At 42.1% G+C, this 14,020-nt stretch overlaps 1 protein-coding gene across 1 annotated transcript in view; it reads left to right on the top strand.

The window, feature by feature from the left end:
* magi3 (membrane associated guanylate kinase, WW and PDZ domain containing 3) overlaps nucleotides 1-14,020 on the top strand; it is a 118,802-nt gene that overhangs the window by 83,109 nt on the left and 21,673 nt on the right. The window contains exons 3-4 of the mRNA XM_022761397.1: nucleotides 5,139-5,258; nucleotides 11,368-11,574. Coding sequence (XP_022617118.1) covers nucleotides 5,139-5,258; nucleotides 11,368-11,574 — 327 coding nt within the window. The remainder of the gene's footprint in view (nucleotides 1-5,138; nucleotides 5,259-11,367; nucleotides 11,575-14,020) is intronic.

The following is a 14,020-nucleotide window of genomic DNA, read 5'->3' as shown; positions in this document are numbered from 1 at the left end:
TTTTTCCTCTGTTTGTTTCTCAGCCACAAACGTTGAAGCTAAAATGTATTAGATGAAAGTAAGAACAGGAACAAAGGAACCAAACTCTAAAGAGCAGATTCAGGTACAAGCTACAAAAACGAATAGAAAAGAAATAAAATGGCACTGTTTCTGTCTTGCTGCCTCCACATCCACAAACAATCAGGGGCTTATGTTATGACCATGAATAAACATCACGATCTAACCTCTGTGCAGCACCAAAGCCATGCAGAAAAAACTGTAGCCTACAAGATTCTGCTTTTTGTGCCACCCCAAAGTGAGTGCTGGCCTCGACCTGTCCACCCCTATGAAAATTGTTTGACTCAACCACTGCTCTCCCGTTCCCTCTTTCTTTCTTGCCATTTCAACAGCAATGCCCTAATCCATCTTTTTTTTTTTTTTTTTTTTTTTTTTTTTCTTTTGAAGCACCAACATAAAACTATGCACGAAATCACCATGTTAAATTTAAGGCCTGCCATTTCTGACTGACTACCTCTGATGTTCCCGTTGTGACATCCTCCAAGTCCAGACGGTTCGAAAAATAGGTCTCAGCAGTGCACAGGCCTGAGACCTTGCAAGACTAAATTGACAATTTGTTTCAGTCCAGGACAGACAGACACATGTAAATGCATAGCTTCAACCTCACATGGCCATAAAATTAAAGAAATAACTTGACATTTTGAAAGATACGCTTTTTCACTTTCTTCCCAGGAGTTAGATGAGACAACTCTGTGTCCAGTGATGTTTATATATCCATGTAATGAGGAAATGTTGTTAATTTACATCAGTGAAATGCTCACTGAAATGTTTTCCCCTCAAATATCTGATATTGCAGTACAACATCCAGTTGAGGTGGCTACAGCATTGTTAAACTTTTTTTTTTTTAAGTTTAAGCACTCACAGCACTTGGTTAAAGTTAGGGAAAGTAAATGGAATGGATTGCACTTATATAGCGCTCAAACGGCTTTACAGTGCAAGCCACATTCACCCATTCACACACACGTTCATACAGCGCTTTTCCCTACACATACAGTATAGCGCTTTTCTACCATACACGCACATTCACACACCCATGATACATTGAGGGGAAATTTGGTGTTCAGTATCTTGGTCTTGCCTAAAGACACTTCGAAATGCAAACTTGAGTAGCCAGGAACCAAACCACTGGACAACCCGCTCTACATCCTGAGCCCCAGCCGACCCGATTGTGGTCTGGTTTAATACAGAAAAAGTTATGTTGTTGGTAGTTTCTTTTTGGACAGAGCCAGGCTAGGTGTTTCCTCCTCTTTCCAGTCTGTATGTTAAGCTAAGCTAACTGGCTCCTGGCTGCAGCTTCAAAATTATGAGAGTAGTGTTGATCTATCTATCTCTTGTAGCTACACCTAATACAATTCAAATCTATTCCCTGATGTATCAACCGACACTGTGAATAACTTGATATGCTGACAGAAAATCTTTGTTTTCTTTGATAAAGCCTCTCTACACACAAGCTCCTCTCTTGTCTTGTTTAATTAACGGCGTTGTATTGATATTATATCAATGCACTGTTACATTTTGTTTGAACAATCAGCCTCCAACAGTGTATTTGAAGGCACATCCAATGTGTCAATGTCTGTATTGCAAAGGAAAGTACGACAGGATTTTACAAAGTTCTGCTTTAAAAGATTTGATGCTTTCACTCGGCTCTACCCTCAAAGCTCAGCAAGCCCTCATTATATTGTCAGCGAATGATCCACGATAGGAGACTTATGGTATATATCGGTGTGACATCCAGGATGATGGCTCAGGGAGATACTTGGCAGGTACATAACTGTGGCTCAAGTAATTGGGCTACAGGGGACATCTTTGAGGGACCAAAGCCAGTGCCAGCAGGCAGACAAGTTGGTAATGAGAAGCAGCAGAGGCTGGCATTCTCACACACGATGCAATGTCAACAGCTTTTGGTAACGCAAACTGTGGTATCAAGGCACATTGTGGAAGGAAAGCCTTTTTTTCTTTTTCAAGAAAAAAGATTTTCCTCCTCTGCTTGGGTGCGGGGAAGCTGTCACAGTCCAATTAGCGAGGAAATATGAGAGTGGAAAAACAAAAGGGAATGGCAACATAAAGTTACTTAATAGGCCATTGGGCCATCACAATCTGCACTGCTAATTGGTGCAGGCTCCACAAATGTCAAGAAATTTGTGGTCCTGGTCAAAATTATTGGCAGCCCTGAATTTCAAGTACATAATTCATATGTTAAATTAACCAATTTTGTAAAACCAGAAAATAAAATCATCCAACTTTATTGAAGAAAAGAAAAAAAAACAACTTAATAGTACAAATGAAAAATGTACCTTAGACACAATTATTGGAACCTTTTTACTAATATTTGTGTTTCTTTGGCAATAATGACAACCTGTCATCATTTTTTAACATCTACAGCTTCTTGCAGCTGTCTCCAGGTAGTTTCTCTTCCATTGCTATATGCCTCCAAGCTCTTTTAAGTTTGCAGGAGTTATTTTTGCAATGGCAAGTTTCAGCTCTCTCTAAAGTTTTTCACTGGAATTTCGGTCAGGACTCATTGCTGTCCAGTTTAAAACAGTTCTTCTTCTCCTTTTCAACCATGTTTATCTTATGTGCTTTGGGTCGTTATCCTGCTGAAAGACCCAAGACCGTCATCTCTAGTACCGGAGGCAGCAAAGCAGCCCCAGGGCATGATAGAACCTCCACCATGTTTTACTGTAGGTAGCGTGTTTTTTTCCTTATCGGCCTCATTTCACTGCCTATAAACAAACTGATGCACTGCATTCCCAAACAGCTCTACTTTGGTTTCATCTGTCCATAGAACATTATCCCAGAAGGACTGTGGCTTATCTATGAAAGTTTTTGCAGAGTCTTTCTTTCACTAGTCGTGTCCTCCTTGGCTTTCGCCCATGGAGCCCATGGTTCAGGCTGAAACCAGATTGCTCCAGGTCGGCCTGAAGCTGATGTTTCTTCCACAATCTGCACCAACCTTTGCAGACTTCTCTCAATGAGTTTCTTATTATTATTATTATTATAAAAACTTCTTCTTCTTCTTCTTTTAGGGTGCAACTTATTACTTTTATGACTGTGAATGAAGATTCATTCACTGGCTAATTCAGGTCATGTGAACACTGAAAATCAAGAGCTCTTACTTGTTTTTTAGCTTGTTTGAAAAATGACTTTAAATTCATCAAAAGACAATAATTGTGTCCAGGCTACAATTTGTGCTTGTGTTATTTTACTATTATGCAAGTTCTCTTTTGTTCAGTAACCTTGGACATTTGATTAAATAGTCTGGTTCATTTGCATTTATTCCTGGAGATATTCTGAATTATGCACTTGAAATTCAAGGGTGCCAACAATTTTGACCAGGGCTGCACTGCAATATGCAGCAACATATTTCAGAGAGTGCATCGTAGTCGTAGAAGAATATGCTATTTAAATTTTAGTTTCAATGCAACATACTGTTATCAAACAGATCAGCGAATGTCCTCAATGTATAGTTAATACATAGCCCTACTGTTGTTTGTTGCTGCTACTGTGTCTTTTTGCTGTTGTACGGAGGTATACTGGGGGTCAAATTGCCTGAATGTGTGAGAGAATATTCAGTCATTAAACTCTGATCCTGATACAGTACATACTCCGCTTCTGACTCATCTCACAGCAAGACATTTTTGGCCTCAGTTGAATATCATTTCAGTGTGCTCTGATTTCCTCTGACATAGAAATCAGGTTGATCTGAGGCTTTAAATTGCCTGCGTTTCTGAATATAAATGACTATTTATGTTAGCCTCTGCGATCCACTGGTGGTCTGCCTGAGTTTTTTTTCAAAGCCCTCCTCCTACCCTCGCCCCTCTGTCCTCCCTGCGACCCTGAAAAGGATTCACCAGGCTTAGTGAATAAATGTATTTGTTCCATAACCACGGGTGACAGTAAATTTAGGTGACAGAGATTGCTATGGAATGTGGCACAGATGATTGGTTCACGCTGTGCGCTCTGTTCAGCCTCCCGTGCAATAAACAACTGGCTGTCTTTGCTCCTGCTCAGCTGTGGTTACTTCTATGGAGTTTACAAGTTTGGTGGCGCACCACCTAATTAGCATTGAGTGCAATCGTGACACAGTCCTGCTTATCTATTCATGGAATATGGTTTACATAATCCTCGTGCTAATGTAATCATTCGGTGTCCATTTGAGCCTTGTGGATATTCATCTTGGGAAGAAGAGAACTCCTGTTGGTATTGAAATAGACTGGCTTCACCGCAGGAGCAAAATCTGCACTCAGAATGGCCTCGTGTCATTTGCATTGACGCTGCAATCCATGGGACTGAGGGAAACTGAACCACACCAGGAGGTTACACAACCCACTGCTTCCATCATATTTCATTCCCCTAATTTTCTCAGCTGTGTTTTTTTTTTTTTTCATTTCAGCTGTATTCAGTACATATATCAAAAACCTCCCAATAATAACTTGTTAGCAGAAGCTGCAGTTAGTCAAAAAGGATTAAATGAATTACGTCCCTCACTGCTCCACAGGCCTTCATTAATTATCCATCTTTCACAGGATGGCACCAAGGTCTTTGTGGCTCTTTGTTCTAATATGCAATACCCACCCTTCCTTAAATGTGCCACAGTGTTGTGCAGAGATAGATCTCAAAGCCACTGTTACAAAGGGGATCCTCTGTGTCTTGTGAATCATGGATGATGTCAGATGTCAGTTAAAGATTGTTCTCAAACTGCAGTGCATCTGTAGTGAACTAAAACTTTATATTTACAAGTTCAGCAGCCAAACCCATGATTGTTGCATCACTGAAAGACAGGAAGCAGATGCTCAATAAAGAACTGGAGCTGGATGTTTGTAATTTTGCTTTAGTTCTGTGAAAACCTTGAATGTGTTTGCGTTTCACTTGATGAATTCAGCTCCGAAGCTGTGAGCTGATGTCATTACTGCAAAAACACCCTGTTTTCACAGATGCTCTAAAGTCTCCATCTCCACCCAACAGCAACATTTTCCACACGCTTGTCTTATCTACACTTGTTTGCGCTTATGTTTCTTATCTGGAACATGTTGGGACATGTATGTTTATGCGTTTCTCTTCTTTTCTTCTTGTTTCCCCAGGCACCACGCGACTTCCTCGAGAGGGGGAGGTGCCCGGCGTTGACTACAACTTCATCAGTGTTGGCGACTTCAGGATCCTGGAGGAGAGTGGCCTTCTCCTGGAGAGTGGGACCTATGATGGTAGGTGTCACCGCAGTGTTAAGGGTATTGGAGACCTGTGTGTGGCCGCATGCATTTACCTACAAGATTCACGCTGACAGCTCTCTATAATGGACTGAGGGTAAGCTCGATATTCACAGTCAGTATGACTTACAGCCTGCCTTTGTGAAATGGTGACAAGCAGGATGAAATGTATTGATCAGTGAAACATGATTAAAGACTAGTTGGAAGTGACAGGCAGATTAGCAGCGATACTCGCAGCCCTTGAGATGAGCTCCACTATTCAGTTTCTGCACTCTGTGTGTAGAGCGGGCCACTGAGGGATGAAGTATGCAGACCTGAGATTTAAATATAAATGGAAATACTGTAAAAATTCGCACAAGGGTTTAACTTTTTTTTTTTGTCAGCAAGGATTAACATAAACCTTACATTTGTCAGAAAGTAAATGTTTTACCAGCCAGCCTTTTAGAGCCAGAGAGAACCAGCAATGACAGGTGCGGTGCAGGTTCAGATTCCTTATTCTGTCCCAAACACTAAAACAGGGTGTAGGTTACCGTGATAACCACCATTGCAGTCATATGTCTGGTGTTGTTTTTGGGATTGTGAAGTTTTACTGACTTAAAGAGGAGTTTACATTTTTACCAATACACATATTACACATTATTTCTTGACTGAATATCTTTTCATGTGACTGTGATAAAATACAATTCAGGAAGATATACCTACAGAAAATGCAACTGCAGATTATGATACATTTTTTGAGGTGCTTGGTCTCATGACCTTAGCGTTTCTAAAATCCCGGCTACAGCTGGTTTCCTGAAACACTGATCTGAGTTTGAATCTGGCAGAAAAAGATCTTTGACATACGTCAACCATTCAGTCCATTTTAACTGCTAACTGCAGCTACTTGTAAAGGCCAAATGTAACAAAAGTGGGTTAGTTGAGCATTTAAATGTGGCAGAAGGTTCATTAAAATGTAAATATGCAATATGTAAGTGCTAACTGCATCACACACATGCAAAAAAGGGGCAGGCTGTACTTGTTGCCTTTTTATTAAGTCTCCTGAAATCCTTTAGGGTGCTACCAGCTAGAAGTCCATTGAATTATATGGGCAGAACCTACATGTTGTCTTCTTACATTTTTCATATAGTGAAATCATAAGCAACGGTCCACTCACGCAGAGAGAGCTTGTTCTATGTTTGAATTTAACACTCATGCACACTTGTGGTGTGTGTTGGTCTTTAAATTTACTTGTGTGGCCATGTACGTTGCTTCCCTCTGTGTGTTCTATGAGTCTGTGTCAGCACCTCTGTGTCCGCTCTTGCTAATACAGTGTACAGTACATATTCACACAATAATGTGGGAGCATGCAAGCAGCTGTAGCACCTGATGGTGACCTTATGTAAACCAGTCAACCTGCTGATCCCACCGGCTGGCTGCACAGTCACACATCAGGAGGTCCCGCTTGTGTTCTTACTCTCAAGTCGTGCTTTATTCATGGGATAAACCAGCCTTTTCCTTTTCCTCCCTCTCTCCTCTCACAGACCTCTTTTACTCAGCCAGTTCAAGGTGGGAATGTCGCACCTTTATTCCGCCTCGCTGTTCTGTATAAAAAGTAAAAAACACGGAATAGGGAGGGCATTGTTGTTCCGCCTTTATGCCAGCCGTGGAGGCAGTCACGGAGCCAAATTGATGTCTGCGGAAAAGGTGGGACAGACGTTGATGCTGTTGTGCTACACGTCACGCCGCCATGCTATCTAAAATCACACACGGGGGCGGCTTTATACCGGCTTTGTTTGGCTCAGTGTAAACAAGCAAAGGCAGCATAATGGACGGCCTTCTTATCGGCGAGGATCTCTGTATAAAAGCAGCTACAGACAGATACACGCACCCCTCCCACACCACCTCTCTTAAAAAAAAAATAATTTCATAAATGTTCGTTTGCCAGCATGTAGCTGCAGTTAACATGTGAGTCAGTTGTGACTTCTACTTAACAACAAGAAGACAAGAAGAGGCATGTTCTTTCCAGTAAGAAGTTTACACAATGAGGGATATTCCAGCTGAATGGCCAAATATTTACCATTTCTAACACCTTACACTACAATGAAGCATAAGCACTTGCCCTGCATTCAGAGGTCTTAGAAAGTCAGACGGTCGCAGTGTATTTGTGTCATGAGGGGATTGGAACGGAGGATTTCTCTCACATTGCGCAATGATTATGGCAATAACATGATAATCTTCCTGCTCTCTTTAAGCTCATTCTTTCTCACTGCAAATCCAAGCTGCTGTAAAATGGGAGAGGATTTTTCTAAATGTTTGAGGGGCAAGCTCTGGTCGCATGAATGGACCTTCTTCTGCACCATTCTCCCATTCCCATTCAGCTGCATCTTGTGCTTCCTATATGATGGAGAATTAAAAGATAAAGTCAAATCCTCATCCAGAGAGAAAGCGCCTTAAGGCTGACAGCAGCTTCCTCTGGGTGTGCACAAGTGTGTGTCTGCATCCGTGTATCTGAGGAAGTTTGTGTGTGTGTGTGTGTGTGTGTGTGTGTGTGTGTGTGTGTGTGTGTGTGTGTGTGTGTGTGCGTGTGCATTTACGGATGGTGATGTGCATATTTTAACATGAAGCGTGATGGGCCTGTTGAGGCAGTTTTCTTCCAACAGTCCCTGATCCCTGTGATAAGGTGCCAGTCCCCCCTACCCTCATCTTTGTAGCACAGTGGCAGCAATGACATTAGACACACACAGGTATACACACACACACACGCACACACACACACACACATATGAGGACACACTTGTACATCTTTGCACATATATAAATCCCGTCCTTCCTTGTGTCGGGACAGATCATCTAAGAACTCGAAGATCAGGTTTCAAGAGCTGCCAAGTCGCCCACAAGCTGTCCTTCATCTCTGAGCCGGAGCCGGGCGGGATTTACACCTTTTATAGAAAGGTTCACTGTGGGTAGAGGGGGAGAAATGGAGAGCGAACTGAGGAAGAGCATATGACAGAGAGCGGGTGTTGATAAAGAGGCGTGCTGAGCTCCTCCGCTCCCAATGGAAACCTCCTTTCCTGTGGAAGCAGCACTGCCTTGGCGGCACGCAGATGTGTGGATTAGCTCCTCAAAAGTTGGAAGGTTTCAGTGTATACTATCCCTGAGAGAGAACTGAACACTCTGATAGTGGCTGCCCCCCCCCCCTTCTCTTTCTCTTAAACCTAGTCAGCACAAGCCCTCCATGGCTAGTGTGGCAGAGAGTGTTGATCTCTCAGCGGCACAGTCAACTCAAAGAGGAGCTGGAAGTAATTGGATCGTGGAATGGGATTTACTCCATTTAGTTGTGCTTCAAAAGCAGCCTATTTTTTTCTTGAGAAAAGAGGGAAATAAACAACGCCCTCTTGTATAGGTCACATGGGTTGTATTCTTCCTGTAAAGAGTTCATGAATTACCTCCAGTTTAAAAGTGCACAGTAAGTGAGCTGTGCTCAAGGTACTAAGCTAATGGGATTCTTAGCTAATCATAATGGTCTCACTAATAGTCCCAAATGACTTGCCTGAATGCTCATTATGTTAATGGTTCATGTATAACAGTTTTTCTCTACTTAGAAGATATTTTATGGGAGTCATTTAATGCATTGTACAGATAATTTCAATTTAAACACTCTCTATTCTCCTCTTTTATAAATCACCCTGTCATCTGTGACTCTGTGTATCCATCACCTTCTCTCAATAAATGCTGATCAGAGGTTAAGACACAGCACACATGCATACCTAGCCAGGGTCAGACTGTTTCTGTGGGTCCAAGCTGCTCTATGAGTGTTAGGGTACATGCCAGCTACTCCATGTTGGTCCTGAGGGTCCCAGGTTGCCTGCCAAGCAGACACATAAGCCATCTGTGCCAGGCGCTGAGAGCAAGTCTCTCTGGACTTGTGGTCCCTCCTCAGTCTCTGTGCCTCTGAGGGTCAGGTTGGGACACTCTTTCAGAGCAGCAGGACAAGAGCTGAACAGTCCAGTGCAGTGAAGTGCAAGACTGGAGGGACAACTGCCAGGAAAATTAAATTCTGCACATAGAGAGGGTTTTTTTTTTCTTCTGACAAACGACATTGCTAATCTTCTACCAGGGAACAGGAAATTCTGCCAAATTGAGATCCACTTCAAACCTGTTGTTTTGGAATCCCCGTTGTGATAATGAGTCAGATTTAAACAAGGAAGGAAAACAGACAGTGGATTAAATTGGGTGTGAATGGGAGAGCTGTATTCATACATTAGATGTGATGTGTGGCATACTGGGTGGATGGATTTGTGGTTGTGTAGCTCTGTAACTGTAACTGTCTGCTCATGATCTTGGCGAGATAAAAGAGCGCTCATGACCTTGTGTAGCTTATGCATAGTGCCCTTGACAACAGGAGTCTTTTTATTACGAGTAGCTGATTTCACCACCATGAAATTGCTTGCACGCACTTTGAAAGAGGAGGCTCACTCTTCCTGGCTCATCAACCCTGTGACACGAGGATCACAAGTAATGTCAGACGAGCTCCCCTGCTCATCAGCTTATGAGGCTTCCCGCCATTTATAATGGCAAATGGTGCCACAAATCTTCACTGACACGCCGCTTTCACACACCTCTATATTTGCAACGCACATTTATTAGGGGGCCAAGAGACATGTTTGTAAGTAATTAATCACAGGGGTAGCGTCTGTCTGATGAATGTCAACGTGTGGCAGGAGACAGGCGGAGATTAGCCAGCAGACCCAATCTCTCCTTGCTATCTCTCCTGTTAATGAAGCCATCCTTGACAAATGCGGATGAGTGTCGCTTAGTAAACAGAGAGTCGAGTGACAGGGAGGGAGGGGGCGGGCTTTCATCCAGCCTCCTTCTCCTCCTCAACCTTTCTGCTGCTTTGAGGAATCTGAGCATAGCTGCATTAACCCATTTTGCTGTTTATTATAGTTGGCACGCCTGAGGAGATGAAGGCCAGACTCAAGATGGGCTCACTTATCAAAAAAGCGGTTGTGATGTTACTGTATCGTGCTGTAAAGCCACTGGAATGACTATGATGTTTCCTCAGAGCCCTCTGTTCTTCCTGGCATGCATGCCGTTGCCGTCTTTCCCTCTTTGTACCGAGTTATAAATGATCTGGAGCTGATAAATGCTGCCCTTATAGTGCAGCATTTGTCATGTCTGCATGTTCATGCTTAAGTACATCAAAGGTTCATAATAGCACGGTCCCATACGCAGCTGGGCCCAAATGAAAATAAGATCAAGTTTATGGAGGCTAATTAAATTGCTGAAAATCCCTATTTCCCAGTGGTGCCTCTCCCTATTCTTTAATTAATCTAATTATAAATCATGATTTAGCTGAGTAGACTCAATCTGATGATTGCTTATTGTGGGAACTGAGTAAATATTTGACCTCACAAATGGATTGCCAGAACATTAATTTGATATTATTGCATAAACACATCTCACAGAGAAGCATTTAGCACACAAATAATCATAATAAATGGTAGAGATAGAAATTAGTATGCACATTATTTATAATCCTAATAGAGGTTGAATAATCACCACAAATAAATTGAGTTTCACATACTGCTCACCAGCCATACATAGATGGATCACCCCACGAGCTAAATGAGCAGATGATTTAGCAAAGTTTTTCAACCCCCCCCTCCCCCTTTTACGGAGTACTGTTATCCCACTGAATAATTATAATCCGTAACACAAGGTTTTTCTTCATTAGGAAAAAAAGCAAGCTGAGAGATAGATAATTGCTGTATTCAATGATCAGTGTAATTAGTTGCTGGCAAATTCCAAGTGAAGTGATTTTAATGTTACATGAGTCATGACAGCCCCGTAGTGCAGTTATCGAGGGAAAACAAAGCAGGGGATTAAGAGACGTGAACGTCATGCAGAGGAAGCAGACTTCTGAAACTTGTACATAGTCGACCATGAGTGATGGCTGGTGTGTGACATTCAGGGAATTATTTTTTGATTTAAATCAGGTGAATCGGAGTGATGTTAGACATGGTGGATGGTTTCTCTGACTGCGGTTGTGTTATTTTAAAAGTCTCTCATTCTCTTATTCTTTTCTCCATCTTTCTTTTTCTCTCTCTCTCTCTCTCTCTCTAAGGTAACTACTATGGGACCCCGAAGCCTCCCGCGGAGCCCAACCTGGTGCAGCCTGACCTGGTGGATCAGGTGCTGTTTGATGAAGACTACGGTGGCGAGGTTCCGAGGAAACGCACCACCTCAGTGAGTAAGATGGACAGGAAGGACAGCGCAGTCCCTGAGGAGGAAGATGATGATGAGAGGCCACCGCTGGTCAATGGATTGCCTGGTCAGTAAATGTCAAAGCACAGAACGTCATGTTAAATAACAGAGATTCTGCCGTACTCTGTTTATCCTTTGGTTGTGGAATTGCCACTTTAGGTCAAAGTCACTGTCTGTTTGTCTCGTGAGACATAAAGACTTTGGCTTGTTGCAGATTGTGTAGATTGATCATCTTTCTTAAGCTCGTATCCCATCTGCTTCTCATTTATTTGTCAGTCAAGGTTGTATTGTGTTGTAGACCCAGATCAAATTATATTTTACCCTTTTTTTTTTCTTAAAAAGGTGCCAGATGGGGGAGATTTGTTACAAATGGAAATGTAACTATTGCTGCAAGTCAGTTTGATATACTGTTTTGTGTACATGAAACTGAACTGATTTGACCTTCAGTGCTTTTTAAAGGACAATTTCCCCCAAATTCCAAAACCACATACCACTGTTGGTATCTAACCGTGACGATATACTGTAGTGATGGTCTTATTTGTGCAGGTGTTGGAGATTCATCTCTGTCTCTGAGATTTCTGCCACCAACCCTACACGATGGAGGCGAATGTCATTTTGTTTGTGGTGCTCAGAGTAGAGGGTCCAAATAGATCCGTGCAAAAGCTAGTTTTAAAAAAAGGAGTCATGTTCTGAAAAGGTACCCAAGGAAAGTCAGAACCTGTCCACAGTAGACCCAAGGATTGTTGGACTTGGATGTGGATCTGGACCTGGACCTGTATCTGGGCCAGAGAGAACATAACACACAGACTTATGGCAATATAATTTGGACCTGATTTGAGCTCCAGGGTTTTGGTTATTATCAATCTCCAACATTTTTTGTTGGAGATTGATAACAACCAACATTTTTTTTGTTTTTCATTTATAAAGCACAAACATTTGCTGGTTCCAGCTTCTTAAATGTGAGAATTTATTGCTTTTTCATGTCTTACATAATAGTAAACTGAGTCCCTTTGGACTGTTAGTCAGAGCAAAATGGTAACACAACCATTTTTGCAGATATTTTATAGGCAAAATAATTAATTGATTAGTTGAGAAAATAATCTGCAGATTAGTCGATAATGAAAATAAACATTAGTTGCAGCTCTGTTGTAGATAATCCACAGACCTCACTGTCAACGGTTGTTTCTCAAAACCTGGACAAACAAGATAAAAAAATGTCTGCGTGGCTAGATAGTGCAGAAGTTAAACTGTTTTGGCTGATTAAATCATTTAATACTGGTCTGCTACTGAGCTACGTTCAGTGACTTAACAGGGTTCACATGTTGTCTCCAAGGTGACAGTTTTCTCACACGTATTCAAATGTGATAGCCACACTGCTAATAGATCTTCCACTTGCAATGCTGTTACTGTTACGTCCTAATATACTGCCGCACAGGTCACCTTGGGAAAGTGTGATCCAGAGAGCAGGACACCGTGTATGTGATCAATCAGGACAACTCTTCAGCTCTCTACGGAGCAAATCCGTCCTTAATGCTGACAAGGAGAACAAGCCTGCAACAGAAATAGGTTACATACTGTGCGCCATACCTGGGTTTTTTAGAGTAAGAGAATTGGGGTCCAGGCTGAATTTTTTTTTATTTATTTATTTTTTTTGAACTGAATGAAACATTGTTGTGACAGTCACGGCGCAAACACTGCTTGCTCAGCTGTACAAAGGATTCACAGAAATCCAAAGTCTGTTTACCCAACTGTTCTGTCATATTGAAATCAAACACAAAATGATGCCCGGACATCCAGGAGTTCTTTTTATGGAAAGAAACCAGTCACAATTGACTGCTCCGCTACAGCCCACAGCTGTGGCAGAGGAGTCTCAGACCAGCCATAGATGGGCAGAGTTATGGTCGAATGAAAAAAGAGGTTAATGGAAAATGTGAGCTCTAAGTCTCTAAACTCTTGACTGCAGCTTCTCCCATCTTCGCTCAGACTGTCGTTATCAACCCCCCTCCCTCTCCCGCTGTCCCTCCATAACCCATCTGACTCGTATCATGGAGTGGGCCCTCACCCTGCCGTGAACCTTTACTGAAGACCTCAGTTCTCCTCAAGGCTCTGCCCTCTGTCTGGTTCTCCAAGTGTTTACATGACTGGAGCAGATGCAGTATTATACGTTTGTTGTCTTTAAATGTGAAGCCGTGTTTCTGATCAGAGAGGCGAAAGAAAAAAGCCTTTCAGAAACTGCAGATAACTAACACACTGATGCTGCTGAAGGGTTCTGTGGTTGAATTTTTAGCAATTTTATACCCAATCTAAAATTCAGGTGGAAAGATCTTTAGGAAATACATCCCCCAGAAATGCTTTTTTTGTGGTGTGCATGACATATTTTGGCATTATCCTCCGTTGTGAGGAGGTTAGCATCACATGAAAAGAAAAGGATGAAAAGCATTCGTTTTTCATCCTTTTATAACCGTCTTCTGAGGGAAGGCATGAAGTGCTAAGTGAATTAAGAGGGCCTTTGT

The sequence above is a fragment of the Seriola dumerili genome, unplaced genomic scaffold (genome assembly GCF_002260705.1).
Source record: "Seriola dumerili isolate Sdu_G_001 unplaced genomic scaffold, Sdu_1.0 BDQW01000409.1, whole genome shotgun sequence".
In the NCBI taxonomy this organism is placed as follows: Eukaryota; Metazoa; Chordata; class Actinopteri; order Carangiformes; family Carangidae; genus Seriola; species Seriola dumerili.
This window is presented reverse-complemented; position numbering and strand designations above follow the sequence as displayed.